This window comes from Anguilla anguilla, chromosome 2 (assembly GCF_013347855.1).
Source record: "Anguilla anguilla isolate fAngAng1 chromosome 2, fAngAng1.pri, whole genome shotgun sequence".
Lineage (NCBI taxonomy): Eukaryota > Metazoa > Chordata > Actinopteri > Anguilliformes > Anguillidae > Anguilla > Anguilla anguilla.
In genome coordinates this window covers 76,525,489-76,547,372 of record NC_049202.1, presented here as the reverse complement: position 1 = coordinate 76,547,372, position 21,884 = coordinate 76,525,489, and the positions used below count along the sequence as shown (strand labels likewise).

Below are 21,884 nucleotides of genomic sequence, written 5' to 3'. Positions count from 1 at the left end.
CCAAACGTTGGGTGATGTCAATGGGTTGTAGACTTAATGCAGTTTTACAGCAAAAGTGACAACTTTCACTCTACCGTTACCATAATTTTGGAAGGCTCTGTAACTGTACTGCTGATGACAACGTGATTCCCTTTGGTGAGCTGGGAGTGCAGTTGCTACATAGCATCATAGAATGACAGTGTGTGGAATGACAAACAGGGTAGAATAAGGGATTGGGTAAGATTGATGGAGGCTATAAGGAGGTGGGGTCAGGAATGGGAGTATCTTTGAACGTGGTGCAGGGTAGAACACAAACAGAAAGCCATGAGAGAAGGGACTTGCTATCTCCAAACCACGCCCCCAAGAGATTCCATTTCTTGATGTGTTCTCCTTAAAAAAAGGTCATGTTTACAGTCTCTCCTGCAACCTCTCCAAGGTTTAAATTTTCTCCTGCAACTGCTTTAAGGTTTACACTCTCTTCTAAAACGACTCCAAAAGGTTATGCCTTGCAACCTCTCCAAGGATTATGCTCTCTTCTGCAAGTGTTGCAAAGTTTACACACTCTTATATAAAAGATCTAAGGTTGACGATCTTTTCTCAACCTCTCCAAAGTTCACGGTTTATGCTCTCTTCTGCAACCCCTCCAAGGTTACTGCTCTATTCTGTAACTATCTGACACCAGGACAGTTACATTACGGCAGTGTAGTATAACGGTTAAGGAGTTGGTCTTGTAACGCAGGTTTGAATCCCCAGTAGGACACTGCCGTTGTACCCCTGAGCAAGGTACTTAACCTGCATTGCTCCAGTATGTATCCAGCTGTATAATTGGATACAATGTAATTCTGCTAAATGCCTGTAATGTAATGTTCCTGCCTTTGTACCCAGTAGAGAACACCACGGGAGGCTAGGGAGAGGCTATATGATCAGGGTTGGGGGGTAATCACTGAGGTTGGGAGAGGCTATATGACCAGTGATGGGGGTAATCACTGAGGTTGGGAGAGGCTATATGGTCAGTGTTGGGGGTAATCACTGAGGTTGGGAGAGGCTATATGATCAGGGTTGGGGGGTAATCACTGAGGTTGGGAGAGGCTATATGATCAGGGTTGGGGGGTAATCACTGAGGTTGGGAGAGGCCATATGATCAGTGTTGGGGGGGTAATCACTGAGGTTGGGAAAGGCCATATGATCAGTGATGGGGGGTCTGGTCTGGGTCCTGGTTACCTTCTCAGTGCATTTCTTGATGAGCATACTCAGTTCTGACACCACCAGGTCCACACACTTCAGACTGGGTTCTCTGAGTTTTAGAATCTGCTTTTTCACAATGGCCTCAAAGGCCAGGTCAGGTGTGAACAGACCCGTTCTGGAGCAGGCCCAGATGGTTATTTGGCAGAAAAGGAGATTGGGCATAAGAGATTTAGAGGGAAAATTCAGCAATGGCAAGAGTGATTGAGATGGAAAGAGATACAGACAGGAAAGTTAGAGAGAAAAGGGGAGAAAAGGAGTGAGGAGAAAAAAAAGAAATCGGGAGAGGGATTGGGAGAAAGAAAGGAAAATAAGAAAAAATATTTAGTTTAGTCCATTAGTTTTCACTTGCATCTGCAAAGATCAGTAAAAACAAAACAAGTACAAGAGAAAACAAGCTGCAGGTTACTAATCAGGATCCCTTCGTGTCACACTGCTACCCCACAGATTAATATGAATGAATGAATGATTGCATTTATATAGTACTTTTCCAAATTCTCAAAGTGCTTTACAGTGACAAGTGGGGACTGACCTCACTCACCACCAACGTGTAGCACCCACCTGGGTGAAGCACGGCAGCCATTTTGAACCAGAACACTCACCACACATTAGCTAAGGTGGAGAGGGAAAGAACATTTTATAGCCAATTAAATCAGGGGATGATTAGGCGGCAACTCTGAGAGAGCCAGGTTCGGAATTTAGCCAGGACACCAGGCAACCCCCAACATTTTGCGACAAGTGTCATGAGGTCTTAAATGACCACAGTGAGTCAGGACCGCATTTAATGCCACATCCAAAAGACGGCATCTCCTACAGCACAGTGTCCCTATCACTGCACTGGGGCATTGGGGTTTATTTGACCAGAGGGAAAATTGCCCTGTGCTGGCCCACCAACACCACTTCCAGCAGCAACTTAGTCTTCCCAGGTGGTCTCCCATCCACATCCTAACCAAGCCCACACTTGCTTAGCTTCAGCCATTCGGCAGGAGCAGGGTGCATGGCTGCTGATAATACACAATACCGCCATCCTTTCAACACTGTAAAAAGGGAAGTGTACACTGTGCTGAAGATGATATTGTGCTGTGCTACTGGTTAGACTGTGCTGTGGATTAGATTGGGCTGCACTGTTAGATTGTGCTGTGGATTAGACTGATGTGCTGTCAGATTGTGCTGTGGATCAGACTGTGCTGTGCTGTTAGACTGTGCAGTAGATTAGATTGAGCTGTGCTGTTAGATGGGCTGTGGATTAGATTGTGCTGTTAGACTGTGCAGTAGATTATACTGTACTGTGCTGTTAGATTGTGCTGAGGATTGTGCTGTGCTTTTGGAGATGCAGAAATGGACATAGATGGATAGAAACCTGCAACTTGTCCCCCCGTGACACCACAACTGCAAACACAACAACCATGCCCAAGCAAGTGTGAGGCTAGTGGCTCCAGCGCTATGCTGAGCGGGTTGTGTGGCTCCACCCCCATGCTGGGCAGAGTCTGTGCAATACCTTGTTGGTGCACTGCCTGACTGTGTTGATGAGCTCCTGAATGACCAGATCGATACATTTGAGACACGGCTCTTTCAGCTTAACCAACTGCTTTTTCACGATGGCTTCAAAGGCCAGGTCTGGAGTGAACAGGCCCGTTCTGATCACAGACAGACAGACAGACAGACAGAGACAGGGAAGCAGTCAGACAGACAGACTGACAGACAGACAGAGACATGGAAGCAGTCAGACAGACAGGAAAAGTCTAAGAGGCAGGGATAGGAGATGGGAGGGCAAAACGCATACACACACTTACAATCCCACTCACATGTACACACACATGCACACAGCAAGGTGGAGTGGAAGTAACTGAAGTATAGTTGGAGCAAAAGTGGGAGAGAAAAGGAACCAAGCAAGGAAGTAAAGGGTGGAGATGTAATGTAGCAGATAAAGTCAGAGGTATCTCATGGCAGACACCATTAAAGTGTTTAACAATGGCAATAACACTGCTGAGACTGAGGAGTACAAACACAACAAATATAGACATTGGAAACAACGATGAACAGACACTAGGGTACAGACACAATGAGGTACACAGACTATGAGACACAGGCAGCATGAGGTACAGACAGTGTGAGGTACAGACGCTGTAAGGTACGGGCAGTGTGTGGAACAGACGCTGTGAGGTAAAGACAGTGTGAGGTACAGACAGTGTAAGGTACAGGCAGTGTGTGGAACAGACACTGTGAAGTAAAGACAGTGTGAGGTACAGACACTGAGGTACAGGCAGTGTGAGGAACAGACACTGTGAGGTCCAGACAGTGTGTGGAACAGACGCTGTGAGGTAAAGACAGTGTGAGGTACAGACAATGTGTGGAACAGACACTGTGAGGAACAGACAGTGTGAGGTACAGACGCTGTAAGGTACAGAGTTTGTGGAACAGACACTGTGAGGTACAGACGCTGTGAGGCACAGACCGCACACTTGCCTCACACCATGGATGTTCTTGATAGCATAACTTATCTCTCGTCTCAACTCTTTCTCATCAAACTCCATCTAAGAGAGAGAAATTGTGGGGGGGGGGGGGGTGTAAGAGAGCGAGAGGAATAATATAGGGACAGAACATTATATATTCTTTTTGTTAGAATTCTGGTTTTGAAGGTGTATGAGGATGTGTGAGCAGTGGAGGGTGGGTCACTCATTGGCTGTGGGTGAGGTACCTTGACCAGCTCAAAGGGGAATCTCTCGTGGAAAATCCGATTTATCCTGGCTCCACCCGACAGCTCCACCGTGTCCACCTGGTCCCCAGAACCCTCAATCCGTTTTTCAAAGTCCACCCCAAACTGCTGCACCATCCTGGAAAGGAGAGGGTACTCACTGCAGGACCTGCACTCCAGTGATGGTCACTGCAGGACCTTTACTCCAGTGATACTCACTGCTGCAGGACCTTCACTCCAGTGATACTTACTGCTGCAGGACCTTCACTCTAGCGATACTCACCGCAGGACCTTTACTCCAGTGATACTCACTGCTGCAGGACCTTTACTCCAGTGATACTCACTGCAGCAGGATCTTTACTCCAGTGATACTCACTGCAGGACCTTTACTCCAGTGATACTTTCTGCAGCAGGACCTTTACTCCAGTGAGTATCACTTCAGCAGGACCTTTACTCCAGTGGTACACTCACTGCAGGACCTTTACTCCAGTGATACTCACTGCAGGACCTTTACTTCAGTGATACTCACAGCTGCAGGACCTTTACTCCAGTGATACTCACTGCTGCTGGACCTTTACTCCAGTGATACTCACTGCAGGACCTTTACTCCAGTGGTACTCATTGCAGGACCTTTACTCCAGTGGTACTCACTGCAGCAGGAACTGTACTCCAGTGGTACTCACTGCAGCAGGACCTTTACTCCAGTGATACTCACTGCTGCAGGACCTTTACTCCAGTGATACAAACTGCTGCTGGACCTTTACTCCAGTGATACTCACTGCAGGACCTTTACTCCAGATATACTCACTGCTGCAGAACCTTTACTCCAGTGATACTCACTGCAGGACCTTTACACCAGTGATACTCACTGCGGCAGAACCTTTACTCCAGTGATACTCACTGCAAAAGGGCCTTAGTCTTGCGGGTGGGGTCATCAGGGCGAAAATTCTTGTACTCCTCAACCTCCTTCTCCAGAGAGAGCAGCTGACTCTGCAGCTTACTGCGTAGGCCTGGCAGAGTGTCTCGTATGTGATTGGTCAATTGCTAAGGGGAAAGAGAGAGGGGGGGAGAGGGAGAGAGAGAGGTAGAGAGAGAGAGAGGGCAGTATGTGAGTGTATGCGTGAGACAGTGCAGTGTGTGTGTGTGTGTGTAATTGTGGGGCACCAGTGTAGCACAGTGGGTAAGGAACTGGGCTTGCGACCGAAAGGTCATAGGTTCGATTCCTGGGTAGGACACAGCCGTTGTACCCGTGAGCAAGGTACTTAACCTGCATAGCTTCTGTATATATACCCAGCTGTGTAAATGGATACAATGTAAAAAAATAAATAAATAAAATACTATGTAAAAGTTGTGTGTGTCTGTGTGTAAGGAAGTGTGTGCTTGCGTGCGTGAGGCAGTGCAGTGTGAGTGTGTGTGTGTGAGGCAGTGCAGTCTCAGTGTGTGTGAGACAGTGAAGTGTGTGTGCGTGCGTGCGTGCATGAGGCAGTGCAGTGTGAGTGTGTGTGTGTGCGTGTGAGGCAGTGTGAGCATGTGTGTGTGTGTGAGACAGTGCAGTGTGTGAGTGTGCGTGTGTGTGTGAGGCAATGCAGTGCAGTGTGTGTGTGTATGAGACAGTGCAGTGTGTGTGTGTGTGTGTGTGTGTGTGTGTGAGACAATGCAGTGCAGTGTGTGTGCGTGCGAGCGTGAGGCAGTGCAGTGTGAGTGTGTGTGTGTGAGGCAGTGCAGTGTGTGTGTGTGTGTGTGAGGCAGTGCAGTGTGAGTGTGTGTGTGAGGCAGTGCAGTGTGTGTGCGTGCGTGCGTGCGGCAGTGCAGTGTGAGTGTGTGTGTGTGAGGCAGTGCAGTGCAGTGCAGTGTGTGTGCGTGCGTGCGTGAGGCAGTGCACTGTGTGAGTGGTATGTAAAAGCACACACCTGGTTGAGGGTTTTCTGCAGGTGAGGGGTGCCCATGCGCTCGGCTAGGTGTCTGTACCCAGGGTGAGACAGGAAGAACTTTCTCTCAGCAGCCAGCGCTGCGCGGATATCCTTCCTCCCGTCAATGTCCTTCTGACTGCGGTTCACCACACCAATGTAGCCTACAGACATAACATGCATCTCTTTCTGACTGCGCTTCACCAATGTAGCCTGCAGGCATAACTCTAATAGCATGAATAACATACAGCAGTTACTGCAACATATTCTCTTTATAGTGCGACCAGAAGTGTGTGCATGTTCACATGTTAGCACATGCGTATATAAGTGTGTATAAGTGACTGCAAGTGTTTACCCCTGTGTAGCAGTAGTGTATAAGTGTGTATAAGAGCCTGTTAGTGTTTACCCGTGTAGCAGTAGTGTAGAAGTGTGTATAAGAGCCTGTAAGTGTTTACCCATGTAGCAGTAGTGTAGAAGTATGTATAAGAGCCTGTAAGTGTTTACCCGTGTAGCAGTAGTGTATAAGTGTGTATAAGAGCCTGTAAGTGTTTACCCATGTGGCAGTAGTGTATAAGTGTGTATAAGAGCCTGTTAGTGTTTACCCGTGTAGCAGTAGTGTAGAAGTGTGTATAAGAGCCTGTAAGTGTTTACCCATGTAGCAGTAGTGTAGAAGTATGTATAAGAGCCTGTAAGTGTTTACCCGTGTAGCAGTAGTGTATAAGTGTGTATAAGAGCCTGTAAGTGTTTACCCCTGCGTAGCGGCAGCAGTTTGTTCTCCAGGATGTCTCTGGCATCTGTTCCCTCGTCCATCAGGTCCAGCTTGGTGATCACGCCGATGGTACGCAGACCTGGCAGGAGGTGAAAAGGTCATCTCTATATTCACAGTGTGAGCACGCCCTGGGGTCAGGAGGTCATCTCTATATTCACAGTGTGAGCACGCCCTGGGGTCAGGAGGTCATCTCTATATTCATAGTGTGAGTACGCCCTGGGGTCAGGAGGTCATCTCTATACTCATAGTGTGAGTACGCTATGGGGTCAGGAGGTCATCTTTATACTCACAGTGTGAGTACGCCCTGGGGTCAGGAGGTCATCTCTATACCCACAGTGTGAGTACGCTCTGGGGTTAGAAGGTCTGGCTGCTCGGAGCTCTACTTGGCTGCTCAGAGCTCTACCTGGCTGCTCGAAGCTCTACCTGGCTGCTCAGAGCGCTACCTGACTGCTCAGAGCTCTACCTGGCTGCTCAGAGCGCTACCTGACTGCTCGGAGCTCTACCTGGCTGCTCAGAGCTCTACTTGACTGCTCAGAGCTCTACCTGGCTGCTCGCAGCCCTGCCTGGCTGCTTGGAGCTCTACCTGGCTGCTCAGAGCTCTGCCTCCCCTTCCTCACCACCTACGCAACCCAGCTCCTGGTCCAAGCGATGGTCCTGTCCCGCCTGGACTACTGCAACTCGCTGCTGGCTGGTCTGCCAGCATCCGCCATCAGACCCCTGCAGCTCATCCAGAATGCTGCAGCACGTCTGGTCTACAACCTCCCCAGACATTCCCATGTCACCCCCCTGCTCACTGACCTCCACTGGCTGCCTGTTATGGCTCGCATCAAATTTAAGACCTTGGTGCTTGCATACCAGGCAGCTAAGGGGTCAGCACCAGGGTACATCCAGAGGATCATCAGACCCTACACACCAGCCAGACCTCTCCGTTCTGCCACCTCTGGACGCTTGGCACCTCCCCCTCTTCGCGTCTGTACTTCCCGCTCCCGTCTGCTGTCTGTCTTGGCCCCTCGTTGGTGGAATGACCTCCCCGTAGCGGTCAGAACAGCAGAGAATCTTACTACTTTCAAGCGCAGACTAAAGACTCATCTCTTCAGGCTGCAACTCTCCCCACCCCTCCCTAGCCTATAGTTTAGCTCAATGTACCTAGTTAGGATAATACGATTACGTTAGTTTATTTGGCAGGATTGTTTTTGTCTGATTAGGCAAATGTGATTCCAGTGCTAGTTTGTACTTGGTAGGATTGTTGTTTGCTGAACAGGTTACTTTACAGGGTTGGAGTCCTGATCGATGTGGTCACTTCTGGCACTACGATCCTTACTTCACTCTAGTGTATTTCTTTTGCACCTCTGCACCGTGAACTAATGCACTTGTTGTACGTCGCTCTGGATAAGAGCGTCTGCTAAATGCCTGTAATGTAATGTACCTGGCTGCTCAGAGCTCTACCTAACTGTTCATAACTCTACCTGGCTGCTCAAAGCTCTACTTGGCTGATCAGAGCTCTACCTGAGTGCTCGCACCCCTACCTGGCTGCTTGGAGCTCTACGTGGCTGCTCATAACTATACCTGGCTGCTCAAAGCTCTACCTGGCTGCTCAGAGCTCTACCTGGCTGCTCAGAGCCCTACCTTGTGGATCCACCTCCTTTGCAATCTTCAAGGCGTCGGAGTTGGCCAGGTCAGTGTTGGCAGGAGTGACAGCCAGAATCAGGCAGCTGTCTTTAGTGATGAACTGCAGCAGCATGTCTCTGATCTGGTGCTCGATGTCCAGGGGCTGGTCCCCCACCGCCACCTTGGTCATTCCCGGGAGGTCAATCAGGGTCAGGTTCAGCACTGACAGAGAGCAGGGTGTAAAACTGAGGTCTACCCAACACACACTTCTGTTATTAGCACCCATACCACATGCAACCATGTTACCAATACGGGAATATAGTCTCAGGTTAAGGGTAATACCTGTGTATGTAATGTGTGTAATTTACAGGCAGTGTGTTACCATGCGGAGAGTACACTCTCAGGTTGATGGGGATGGGGGAGATGCCCTTATTGGATCCTGTGATTCTGTCTGTTTCTGCTTCAATCTCCATCCGCACCTCCTCAAAATCCACAAACTTCCGTCCCTTACAGTGCAGGAACTCTGCATATTCTACAGAGAGAGAGACGATAAGAGAGACCAAAACACACACACACACACACACACACACACACACACACACACACACACACACACACACACACACACACCTGCTTTGTTGTGCACCAGTTGAAGGATAAGAGGCCTGCGGGTGACAATGCCTGACCCTCGAGGAAGAAAATCCCTGAAAAACAGAATAAAACAGAATCAAACTGAAACAATCACACTCACTAGGGGTGGGAGGTATACACGGTATACCAGTAGAATCACACTCACTAGGGGTGGGAGGTATACACGGTATACCAGTAGAATCACACTCACTAGGGGTGGGTGGTATACGCGGTATACCAGTAGAATCACACTCTACATGGCTACAGGAACAGCACAGCTACAGTAAAGAGGGCTACAGGAACAGCACAGCTACAGTAGAGAGGGCTACAGGAACAGCACAGCTACAGTAGAGAGGGCTACAGGAACAGCACAGCTACAGTAGAGAGGGCTACAGGAACAGCACAGCTAAAGTAGAGAGGGCTACAGGAACAGCAGCACAGCTACAGTAGAGAGGGCTAGGGTTACAGTAGAGAGGGCTACAGGAACAACAGCAAGTGAAGAGGGTTACTGAACACTGTGGCCATGTCACATGACTTACTGCAAAATGAATGAATGTGAAGCAAATGTATTCATTATTAATGATGGAGAAACGATACCCGAGCCCAGAGAATCAGCACATTGGCCTTCGGCTTGGACTCTGGAACAACCAGCTTTTGTGTATAGACAGGAGCTAGTCCATGTCTTGCATTAAAAAACAACAGAATCTTAAACTCTTCTAAAACAAATTTTTAAAAACCCTGGAATCCAGTGTAGTATTGGGGTTCGCTCATTATTATTTGTGAGTGCATGGCAGCCAAAGACACACCTGTGCTTCTACAGTAAAGAGTCACCTGTCTTTCTACAGCAAAGTCACCTGTGATTCTAGAGTAAACTCACCTGTCTTTCTACAGTAAAGTCACTTGTGATTCTAGAGTAAACTCACCTGTCTTTCTACAGTAAAGTCACCTGTGATTCTACAGTAAAGAGTCACCTGTGATTCTACAGTAAAGAATCTCCTGTGCTTCTACAATAAAGTCACCTGTACTTCTACAGTAAAGACTCACCTTTACTTCTGCAGTAAAGAGTCACCTGTGCTTCTAGAGTAAACGCACCTGTGCTTCTACACTCTAATCACCTGTGCTTCTACAGTAAATTCTATTTCTAATTCTATTGTACAGACAATTTTTTATTAAGTGTCAAAATGCCAATCTACTGTGCTTGTTTTAAAAAAAATCTGATTGTACATCATACGTCTCAAACTCATCTTTTCATGTCAAATCCAAATGCCTCAGTCATATAGCAAACATAACAAATTTCACACTCCCGCTCCCATACTTTGTACCCATACAATGTATTCCTCCTCATTAGCCAATATCCAAGCAGACACCCACAGGGCTGAAGCACAGTTAAACCTGTTTGTTATCGGGCTGGGATTTGCACTAAAGAGCTAGACGACTACATGCTGAAACAGGACAGGGGAACTACCCAGGGGTGGCACAAGGAATGTTTCCCCAGAGCAGCAGCTACCACATATGCTCAGGGTGGTGCCCCCGACACCACCATGCCTCAGACCATATTGCTCAAGGTTTCTACCACAGAGTACTGCAACACAAGAACATAGTAAAAACAGCACCTAGTCACAGTCCTACAGTCAAAAACAGCACCTAGTCACAGTCCTACAGTCAAAAACAGCACCGAGTCGCAGTCCTACAGTCAAAAACAGCACCCAGTCACAGTCCTACAGTCAAAAACAGCCACTAGTTACAGCCCTAGTCAAAAACAGCACCTAGCCACAGTCCTACAGTCAAAAACTGCCACTAGTTACAGCCCTACAGTCAAAAACAGCACCTAGTCACAGTCCTACAGTCAAAAACAGCACCTAGCCACAGTCCTACAGTCGAAAACAGCACCTAGTCACAGTCCTACAGTCAAAAACAGCACCTAGTCACAGTCCTACAGCCAAAAACAGCACCCAGTCACAGCCCTACAGTCAAAAACAGCACCTAGCCACAGTCCTACAGTCAAAAACAGCACCTAGTCACAGTCCTACAGTCAAAAACAGCACCTAGTCACAGTCCTACAGTCAAAAACAACCACTAGTTACAGCCCTACAGTCAAAAACAGCACCTAGCCACAGTCCTACAGTCAAAAACAGCACCTAGTCACAGTCCTACAGTCAAAAACAACCACTAGTTACAGCCCTACAGTCAAAAACAGCACCTAGTCACAGGCATGCAGTCAAAAACAGCACCTAGTCACAGCCCTACAGTCAAAAACAGCACCTAGTCACAGTCCTATAGTCAAAAACAGCACCTATCCACAGTCCTACAGTCAAAAACAGCACCTAGTCACAGCCCTACAGTCAAAAACAGCCACTAGTTACAGCCCTACAGTCAAAAACAGCACCTAGTCGCAGTCCTACAGTCAAAAACAACCACTAGTTACAGCCCTACAGTCAAAAACAGCACCTAGTCACAGTCATGCAGTCAAAAACAGCACCTAGTCACAGCCCTACAGTCAAAAACAGCACCTAGTCACAGTCCTACAGTCAAAAACAGCACCTATCCACAGTCCTACAGTCAAAAACAGCACCTAGTCACAGCCCTACAGTCAAAAACAGCCACTAGTTACAGCCCTACAGTCAAAAACAGCACCTAGTCGCAGTCCTACAGTCGAAAACAGCACCTAGTCACAGTCCTACAGTCAAAAACAGCACCTAGCCACAGTCCTACAGTCAAAAACAGCACCTAGTCACAGTCCTATAGTCAAAAACAACCACTAGTTACAGCCCTACAGTCAAAAACAGCACCTAGCCACAGTCCTATAGTCAAAAACAGCACCTAGTCACAGTCCTACAGTCAAAAACAACCACTAGTTACAGTCCTACAGTCGAAAACAGCACCTAGTCACAGCCCTACAGTCAAAAACAGCACCTAGTCACAGTCCTACAGTCAAAAACAGCACCTAGTCACAGTCCTACAGTCAAAAACAGCACCTAGTCACAGTCCTACAGTCGAAAACAGCACCTAGTCACAGTCCTACAGTCGAAAACAGCACCTAGTCACAGCCCTACAGTCAAAAACAGCACCTAGTCACAGTCCTACAGTCAAAAACAGCACCTAGCCACAGTCCTACAGTCAAAATCAGCACCTAGTCACAGCCCTACAGTCAAAAACAGCCACTAGTTACAGCCCTACAGTCAAAAACAGCACCTAGTCGCAGTCCTACAGTCGAAAACAGCACCTAGTCACAGTCCTACAGCCAAAAACAGCACCTAGTCACAGTCCTACAGTCAAAAACAGCACCTAGCCACAGTCCTACAGTCAAAAACAGCACCTAGTCACAGTCCTACAGTCAAAAACAGCACCTAGTCACAGTCCTAGTCAAAAACAACCACTAGTTACAGCCCTACAGTCAAAAACAGCACCTAGCCACAGTCCTACAGTCAAAAACAGCACCTAGTCACAGTCCTACAGTCAAAAACAACCACTAGTTACAGCCCTACAGTCAAAAACAGCACCTAGTCACAGTCATACAGTCAAAAACAGCACCTAGTCACAGCCCTACAGTCAAAAACAGCACCTAGTCACAGTCCTACAGTCAAAAACAGCACCTAGCCACAGCCCTACAGTCAAAAACAGCACCTAGTCACAGCCCTACAGTCAAAAACAGCCACTAGTCACAGCCCTACAGTCAAAAACAGCACCTAGTCGCAGTCCTACAGTCGAAAACAGCACCTACTCGCAGTCCTACAGTCAAAAACAGCACCTAGTCACAGTCCTACAGTCAAAAACAGCACCTAGTCACAGTCCTACAGTCAAAAACAGCACCTAGCCACAGTCCTACAGTCAAAAACAGCACCTAGTCACAGTCCTACAGTCAAAAACAACCACTAGTTACAGCCCTACAGTCAAAAACAGCACCTAGCCACAGTCCTACAGTCAAAAACAGCACCTAGTCACAGTCCTACAGTCAAAAACAGCACCTAGTCACAGTCCTACAGTCAAAAACAACCACTAGTTACAGCCCTACAGTCAAAAACAGCACCTAGTCACAGTCCTACAGTCAAAAACAACCACTAGTTACAGTCCTACAGCCGAAAACAGCACCTAGTCACAGCCCTACAGTCAAAAACAGCACCTAGTCACAGTCCTACAGTCAAAAACAACCACTAGTTACAGTCCTACAGTCAAAAACTGCCACTAGTTCCAGTCCTACAGTCAAAAACAGCACCTAGTCACAGTCCTACAGTCAAAAACAGCACCTAGTCACAGTCCTACAGTCAAAAACTGCCACTAGTTCCAGCCCTACAGTCAAAAACAGCACCTAGTCACAGTCCTACAGTCAAAAACAACCACTAGTTACAACCCTACAGTCAAAAACAGCACCTAGCCACAGTCCTACAGTCAAAAACTGCCACTAGTTCCAGCCCTACAGTCAAAAACAGCACCTAGTCGCAGTCCTACAGTCAAAAACAGCACCTAGTCACAGTCCTACAGTCAAAAACAGCACCTAGTCACAGTCCTACAGTCAAAAACAGCACCTAGTCATAGTCCTACAGTCAAAACAGCCACTAGGCACAGTCCTACAGTCAAAAACAGCAACTAGTCACAGTCCTAAAGTCAAAACTGCACCTAGTCACAGTCCTACAGTCAAAAGAGCCACTAGTCACAGTCCTACAGTCAGAAACAGCACCTAGTCGCAGTCCTCAGGTCAAAAACAGCAACTAGTCACAGTTCTACAGTCAGAAACAGCACCTAGTCACAGTCCTCAGTCAAAAACAGCAACTAGTCACAGTCCTACAGTCAGAAACAGCATCTAGTCACAGTCCTACAGTTAAAAGGCGAATGAGAGGCATCAATTGTAAAGCGCTTTGGATAAAAGCGCTATATAAATGCAGTCCATTTACCATTTACCATTTAAAAGAAATGCACCTGTAACCTGCTGCAGACCAGCCAGTGGAGGACAGGCACCCCCTCAATATGGGGAGTTTTTTTTCTCATCACCATTTGAGGGCTGTTCTCCCTACTTGGAGTTGTTCTTTTTGTAATTTATTTTTTTTACCTCATGTGCTTGTGCTTTTTTACCATTTGGGCATTCAGGCCTGGCTTTTGCTTTATTTTTCTGTTTCTTGCTCTTTTTCTGCTACTCTGTAAAGGGTCTTTGTGACCGTTCTCTGTAAAAAAAAATCACTGTACACATAAAATTGATTTGATATGATTTTAAATTTGTCTCTCTTAAGAGACACGTGGTTGAATATATAACTAAAAAATTGTTTGAAAAATTGAAAATGATTTTCATTAGATTGTTTCACTTATGAGTTAAGTGCATAGCATTGATAATCGTTATTATGTGAAATCTCTGTGTTTAGCTTCATTGACATCGTTGTTTATAACCTAGTCGTTACAGGTTTGACCCTGCTTTTGATTAATACATTACAGCAAATATTAGTTTTCATTACTGTAATTATGAAACACCAACTTAAAAAAAACATAGAACACAGCATGGGCCTGACACACTGCAATTTCAATGACATTGTGGAATAGCCTGCCAGGTCACGTAGTAGAAGTAGAAACTTTAGCTGTTTTCAAGACTAGGCTTGATACAGTGTTAGATACTATATAGTCTGTAGGAAATCAGAAAGCACTAATTTAGTTAGGGAAATGGAGAGCACTGTTGGGCTGAACGGCCTGTTCTCGTCATTATATTATGTTATGTGCGTTGCTTGCAGGGCAAAGGCCGTCACGTGACCACACCTGTCCGCGAGGACACCTGACTTACAGCAATCCTCATCTCCAGATCATTCAACAGTTAATGACGATATATCGTAGCATTAGCCGGAGAATTCGCAAAATGTTTTAATATGCTAAGAGCGAATCCGTTATTAAACTATATTTTCAGTCGGTTTCACTTAGGTGGATTTCTATAAGAGCACTTGTGCTCAAAGTAACAGTTAACTTCCATACTCAGGTGAACGTTCCACCTTAGAATTGAACATTCGCTGTGTAATTTTCTATACCTGGGCTATTCTGAAAAGGCTTGTGGATCTGTTAAGTTACTAGGTTGTCTGAACAACTATCATACATAAAACAGGGCAACATTTGATATCACAATTGATATAACTGCGTCTGACACTCTCTCTTACCAGCCAGCTACGCGACGAAAATAAATCGAGTCCACGTACAAACGTCTGCAATCGCTATTTCAACGAAACATTCAACGGACAATTCAAACTTTTTCCCCCCCTTTCTTTCGGCTGTTCCCGTTCGTGGTCGCCGCAGCGGATCATCCTGATCCGCATATTTGATTTGGCATATGTTTTACGCCGGATGCCCTTCCTGACGCAACCCTCCCATTTATCCGGGCTTGGGACCGGCACTACGAATGCACTGGCTTGCGCATCGCCAGGGGGACATTGGCCGGGATACGAACCCGCGTCGCCGGCGTAGCAGACGGGAGCTCTACCACTATACCACCAATGCCCCGGACAATTCAAACTTTATAATATTAATATCACAACATGGTTCCCGTGTTTCCTAACTAAATTCCACAACTCTCCGCCTATTTTCTCCTTGTTCCAGTTTCCGTAGTTTTTCGGCGCGCCACGCAACAGCCGCAAAATACGACAGTTCCCTTACTTTTTCCCTGCTGTACGCCGTACACTTCCTTCCTGAGCGCCTCCACTACGGCAAAAGCGCAACTCTTGTTGAAAAATGGTACCGTTCCAGCACGGAAAAGTAGTCACTTAAAACGAGAGCACAGACAGACAAACTCACAAGCAAAAAATATGCCAATGAATTACGCAGGCTGTCCAATGATATTGTTCGCTTATAACGTTACATATGCTTCTTAAGACAATGCATAATAAAACTGATGTTGGGGTACCTCCCGACGAAATTTTCCAAGACTGAGCTTTTCCCGGCGCTCTGCCCTCCAACCACAGCGATTTGCGGTAGGTCCAAGTTACAGCTCTGTCCGATGGAACTGAAGGCGTCTTGCAATTTATTGATGAGGGGAATCAAGTCCTCCATCCCCCGGTTCCCCATAGCTGTTTACCGCTAGGTTTGGTTTTACTTTGGATTCGTAAACTGGGAATGGATAGATACTTGGTCCACTTTTGTTTGGAAGCAGTCTCTACTTCTGTTTGTTTTGTTTAATAGTTCTCAACAGAATAATCGAACATCCAGAAATATAAGGAAACTATCGTTAAAGATTGCAACGAAAGGCACTAGTAGACTCAATACGAGAAATAAAACTCCAGTCGCTACACAAAACTTCTACCATCCGGTCAGGCGACTCCCGACCTCCGCAAGAGCTTAGAGGTCCGCCTCCTGTCAAGCAAAAACACTTCAACCATTGGCGAAAACTGCTGCCACTCTTCTGGATGTTGGGCTGGGAGAATGGGTGTCGCTTTTTGACATCCTGAGGAATTCCCGTTTGGGTCAACGTAGACGGATTTGATTGCTGTAATTAAACGGCAGCGTTGCCCAGCACCCGCAGCTGTGGGATATTGGATATGCGTATTCTAACTCTGTTCACCTTACGCTCGAGCTGACAGGGACTGTTTTTCTTCTTGCCAGCCTGATCCATTTTTGTCTGGGTGTTTTGACTTAGCGAATGGTATTTGATCATGTGTAAGCCATTGACAATTATCATTCCATGTCACTGTCTCTGAATTTCAGGCTGTCATTTTGAAATGTGTGATGAGTGAGAAATTATTTGCCAGTACCTGGCTTGCATATTACATTACATTACATTATAGGCATTTAGCAGACGCTCTTATCCAGAGCGACGTACAACAAGTGCATAGGTTTCATGATGTAGAGGCGCAAAAGAAACACTAGAGTGAAGTAAGGATCGTAGTGCCAGAAGTGACCACATCGATCAGGACTCCAACCCTGTAGAGTAAGCTTGTTCAGCAAGCAAGAATCCTACCAAGTACAAACTAGCACTGGAATCACACTTAATCATACAAAAACAATCCTGCCAGATACACTAACATAATCAAATTATCCTAGCTAGGTACAGTGAGCTGAACTATAGGCTAGGGAGGGGTGGGGAGAGGTGCAGCCTGAAGAGATGAGTCTTCAGTCTGCGTTTGAAAGTGGTGAGATTCTCTGCTGTTCTGACCGTCACGGGGAGGTCATTCCACCAGCGAGGGGCCAGGACAGACAGCAGACGGGAGCGGGAAGTGCAGACGCGAAGAGGGGGAGGTGCCAAGCGTCCAGAGGTGGCAGAACGGAGAGGTCTGGCTGGTGTGTAGGGTCTGATGATCCTCTGAATGTACCCTGGTGCTGACCCCTTAGCTGCCTGGTATGCAAGCACCAAGGACTTAAATTTGATGCGAGCCATAACAGGCAGCCAGTGGAGGTCAGTGAGCAGGGGGGTGACATGGGAATGTCTGGGGAGGTTGTAGACCAGACGCGCTGCAGCATTCTGGATGAGCTGCAGGGGTCTGATGGCGGATGCTGGCAGACCAGCCAGTAGCGAGTTGCAGTAGTCCAAGCGGGACAGGACCATCGCTTGAACCAGGAGCTGGGTTGCGTAGGTGGTGAGGAAGGGGCGGATTCTCCGGATGTTGTACAGGAAGAACCTGCACGTTCGACTCACCGCCGTGATGTTCTGGGAGAGGGACAGTCTGTTGTCCATCACCACTCCAAGGTTTTTTGCGGTGGGTGATGATGACACCACAGTGTCCCCCAGGGAAATAGAAAAGTCGAGAAGGTTAGAGGATGGAGCAGGGATGAAGATCATCTCCGTCTTGCCTGGGTTCAGCTTAAGATGGTGGTTATCCATCCAGCTCTGGATGTCCCTCAGGCAAGCAGAGATGCAAGCAGAGACCTGAGTGTCAGAGGGCGGGAAGGAGAGAAAGAGTTGGGTGTCATCGGCATAACAATGATAGGACAACCCATGGGCAGAGATTACAGGACCAAGAGATTGGGTGTACAGGGAAAATAGGAGGGGACCAAGGACAGAGCCCTGGGGAACTCCTGTGGCAAGGGGGCGAGGTGCTGATACTGCACCAGCCCAGGCGACTTGGAAGGAGCGACCGGAGAGGTAGGACTCAATCCAGTCAAGTGCTGTGCCACAGATCCCCATAGCTGCCAGGGAGGACAGGAGGATGGGATGGTTGACTGTGTCAAAGGCAGCAGAAAGGTCTAGGAGGATCAGGACAAATGAATGGGAGGCTGCTTGTGCGGCGTGAAGCGACTCATTGACCGAGAGGAGTGCGGTCTCTGTCGAGTGGCCAGGTCTGAAGCCAGACTGGTAGGGGTCTAGGAGGTTGTTCAGGGAGAGAAAAGAGGAGAGTTGATTAGAAGCAGCTCGTTCAATTGTTTTGGATAGGAAAGGGAGAAGGGAGACAGGACGGTAGTTCTGGATGACAGAGGGATCCAGAGTGGGCTTTTTCAGCAGTGGGGTGACGTGGGCCAGCTTGAAAGAAGAGGGGAAACATCCAGAAGACAAGGAGGAGTTCACGAGGGAGGTGACATATGGGAGGATGTCAGGTGTGATGGTCTGGAGGAGAGAGGAAGGGATGGGGTCAAGAGCACAGGTGGTAGGGTGGTGGGAGAGTAGGAGCTGGGAAACATCAGAGTCAGTGAGGGGAGAGAAAGTGGAGAAACAAGGGCAGGGAACAGAGCTGGGGGAGTGGGGAAGGGTGGTGGTGGACGTGAAGGAGCTGCGGATGTCTGCAATTTTCTCATCGAAGAAAACTGCAAAGTCATCTGCAGCGAGGGAGGACTGAGGTGGGGAAGGAGTGCTGAGGAGAGAGGAGAAAATGGAGAACAGCTGATGAGGGTTAGAGGCAGATTTATGAATTTTTGTTTGATAATAATTAATTTTGGCAGAGGTTACAGCGGTAGAAAATGTAGCTATATAAAGTTGCCAGTAGGCCTTTTGCACGTTGACACGTTTTTGATACGTTCAATTGAAAACATTTTTATCAGGCAAAGTGTCTTTCCCCGGTCTTCCAAAGTGCTGCCATAGGAAATACGGCATATGACCACAAGGGGACTCTGTAACATTTGCAGCGCTTCATTATGGAAGACCAAATTTGATAAACAAATAAGCAATGAAATAAATATGTCTTAATTATTTTGTCTCATTTATTTCATGACATTTTTTATTTCTGAAGGACACTTTGTATTTCGGCTCTTTTATTAATTTCCTGGGTTATTTATTCCATTTGTATTTCAACGCGTATTTATTTCAAACGATTCAGTCAACAGGAAAGGGGCGGGGTCACCTATGATCACAGTGCATAAATATGACGCCTCCATGGTGGGGGAAAACAATCCGTTGAACTCCATACAGTAAAAATAATGCGTTTTATTTATCAGGTGCCTTTTTGAACATTCAAGGTCACCTTACATGGTATTAAACAGTTAGAAAACAACATTTTAAATATAGTTAGTATTAACAGTCAATGGATTATCAAGATTATAAAAATGACAAAAAGTTGTGTGGTGGCTGAACAAATAATTCTAAGACAAAATTTTTATTTGAAAATGCAGTCAGGTTGACTGTTGGAACTATATTTTACAGCACACTTTAATAATTTCAAATTTTACAATCCTAGTTTGTTGGTGTATATGTTCGCAGCACAGGAAGAGCAAGGAGAAAAGAACAGAGAACAGTACCCACCTGTGCACATCGCAGCAGCACCCATGGCAACAGCACACACGCACAGAAAGACCCCACCCTCACTGCACAATCTCTGCAAACTGTATTCTGCAAAATCACACAATCTCTAAAAAATGACTGTATTTTATAAAATCGCACAATCTCTACAGAATTACTGTATTTTATAAAATCACACAATCTCTACAGAATTACTGTATTTTATAAAATCACGCTATCTGCGCAATGAGTTTTTTCTACAGAATCACACAATTTTGACACCCAGACACACACATTTTCTTCTCTTTATCTAGTCTCTCTCACTCTCTTTGTCTCTCTCACATACATGCAAACAAACACATATGTTGTATTGCACACACACATACACACACCATACAACAATGTAGAAGGTCTGAAAGAACGTTCTGGAGGGAGCTGATGTTCCATTCTGTGCTGAAAGACAGGGGATGGAAAGAATTACAGCCACTTAACCTCTGCCTGTCACTCAACCTCAGCCTGTCATTCAACCTCAGCCATGCCTCCCTGAAATTTCCCTCAGCCCGTCAGTCAACCTCAGCCTGTCACTCAACCTCAGCCACGCCTCCCTGCAATTTCCTTCAGCCTGTCACTCAACATCAGCCTGTCACTCAACCTTAGCCATGCCTCCTTGCAATTTCCATCAGCCTGTCATTCAACCCAAGCCTGTCACTCAACCTCAGCCACACCTCCCTGCAATTTCCCTCAGCCTGTCATTCAACCTAAGCCTGTCACTCAACCTCAGCCATGCCTCTCTGTTACTCGGACCGAACACAAACCAGACATGTGCAAATAACTAGAAAAGCAGACATTTCTGTCAACAACCGTATGTCTACATTACATTACATTACATTATAGGCATTTAGCAGACGCTCTTATCCAGAGCGACGTACAACAAGTGCATAGGTTCATGATGTAGAGGTGCAAAAGAAACACTAGAGTGAAGTAAGCAAACCTAGTTGGATAAGTAGAGGTAATATTACTTACAGGTCCAACAGCCCTTGGCAAACATCAGCTTGAATGCCCGTGTTGGCTTCTCTTTTTGCTTCACTGTATCTAGGGAATTGCAGTGGCTAGCTAGCTCTCAACAAACACTCCGCTGATCCCAAACCACAGGCCCAGTAGCCACACCCACCACCGCCTCCACACAGAAAAGAGTGCCATGCCCCAAAACGTCCCAAACACATTTTAGAATAACAAATACAGGTAAAGGTGAACAAATTCATTAAAAGTGTATAAAGACATATTGTCAGTCCTTAGCATGGATATTCTATTATATTTTCAAGGTAATAATCCTGCATGGCATGCATTTAAGGCAAAACCACAGCAGCCAACCTGGAACCTGCAATCTGAGAGACAGGCCCACTTTCTTGGCTACTGTCCTGACCTGCTACCTGTCTGTAAGGCCTGCTGCCTCTCTACCTGTCTGGAAGTCCTGCTGCCTCTCTACCTGTCTGTAAGGCCTGCTACCTCTCTACCTGTCTGTAAGTCCTGCTGCCTCTCTACCTGTCTGTAAGTCCTGCTGCCTCTCTACCTGTCTGTAAGTCCTGCTGCCTCTCTACCTGTCTGTAAGTCCTGCTGCCTCTCTACCTGTCTGTAAGTCCTGCTGCCTCTCTACCTGTCTGTAAGTCCTGCTGTCTCTCTACCTGTCTGTAAGGCCTGCTACCTCTCTACCTGTCTGTAAGGCCTGCTACCTCTCTACCTGTCTGTAAGGCCTGCTACCTCTCTACCTGTCTGTAAGTCCTGCTGCCTCTCTACCTGTCTGTAAGTCCTGCTGCCTCTCTACCTGTCTGTAAGTCCTGCTGCCTCTCTACCTGTCTGTAAGTCCTGCTGCCTCTCTACCTGTCTGTAAGTCCTGCTGTCTCTCTACCTGTCTGTAAGTCCTGCTGTCTCTCTACCTGTCTGTAAGGCCTGCTACCTCTCTACCTGTCTGTAAGGCCTGCTACCTCTCTACCTGTCTGTAAGGCCTGCTACCTCTCTACCTGTCTGTAAGGCCTGCTGTCTCTCTACCTGTCTGTAAGACCTGCTGTCTCTCTACCTGTCTGTAAGACCTGCTTTAATATCCACATTGCTTGTGTGGAAGTGCCACAGGCGGGATATGGCTACAATGGGAATTCCTTGTTTGTGTAAAGGATTTTGTTGAATGTTGGTTTATTTTTGACATTGAACTGTTGAATGTTTGACACGAACTGATTTGCTCTGCTAATATTTGTTTTGTGGGAGTAGAGGGAGGGGTGTCCAGGGAAAGGCAAACAATCCTGCATCAGGTGAACAAGCCATGCAAACCTTCCTGCTTTATTTGTGAGGAAACGCATACTTATGCATTGAATAACGCGTGTGTGCCGTGCTTCATATTTTCACTGGTTGCACACACTCTTCCCTGCCTGAGTTAGTGGCAGGTTTAACGGCCAAGCTAAG

The 21,884-nt window shown here is 46.9% G+C and overlaps 1 protein-coding gene across 4 annotated transcripts in view; it reads right to left on the bottom strand.

Annotated features, from left to right (window-relative positions):
• The window catches only part of LOC118221351 (dynamin-2-like), a 35,454-nt gene extending 19,331 nt beyond the window's left edge, over positions 1-16,123 (bottom strand). For 2 of the 4 annotated variants that reach the window (XM_035406343.1, XM_035406345.1), the window contains exons 1-10: positions 15,696-16,123; positions 8,831-8,904; positions 8,583-8,732; positions 8,219-8,422; positions 6,573-6,671; positions 5,827-5,987; positions 4,818-4,960; positions 3,920-4,055; positions 3,688-3,755; positions 2,720-2,858 (exon numbers count right to left, since the gene is read on the bottom strand). In XM_035406343.1, coding sequence (XP_035262234.1) covers positions 2,720-2,858; positions 3,688-3,755; positions 3,920-4,055; positions 4,818-4,960; positions 5,827-5,987; positions 6,573-6,671; positions 8,219-8,422; positions 8,583-8,732; positions 8,831-8,904; positions 15,696-15,856 — 1,335 coding nt within the window. In that variant the 5' untranslated portion in view covers positions 15,857-16,123. Of the gene's footprint in view, positions 1-1,200; positions 1,340-2,719; positions 2,859-3,687; positions 3,756-3,919; positions 4,056-4,817; positions 4,961-5,826; positions 5,988-6,572; positions 6,672-8,218; positions 8,423-8,582; positions 8,733-8,830; positions 8,905-15,695 lie in introns of all 4 variants that reach the window. The other 2 variants (XM_035406344.1, XM_035406346.1) reach the window with 1 other exon arrangement.
• Positions 16,124-21,884: the final 5,761 nt, after the last annotated feature.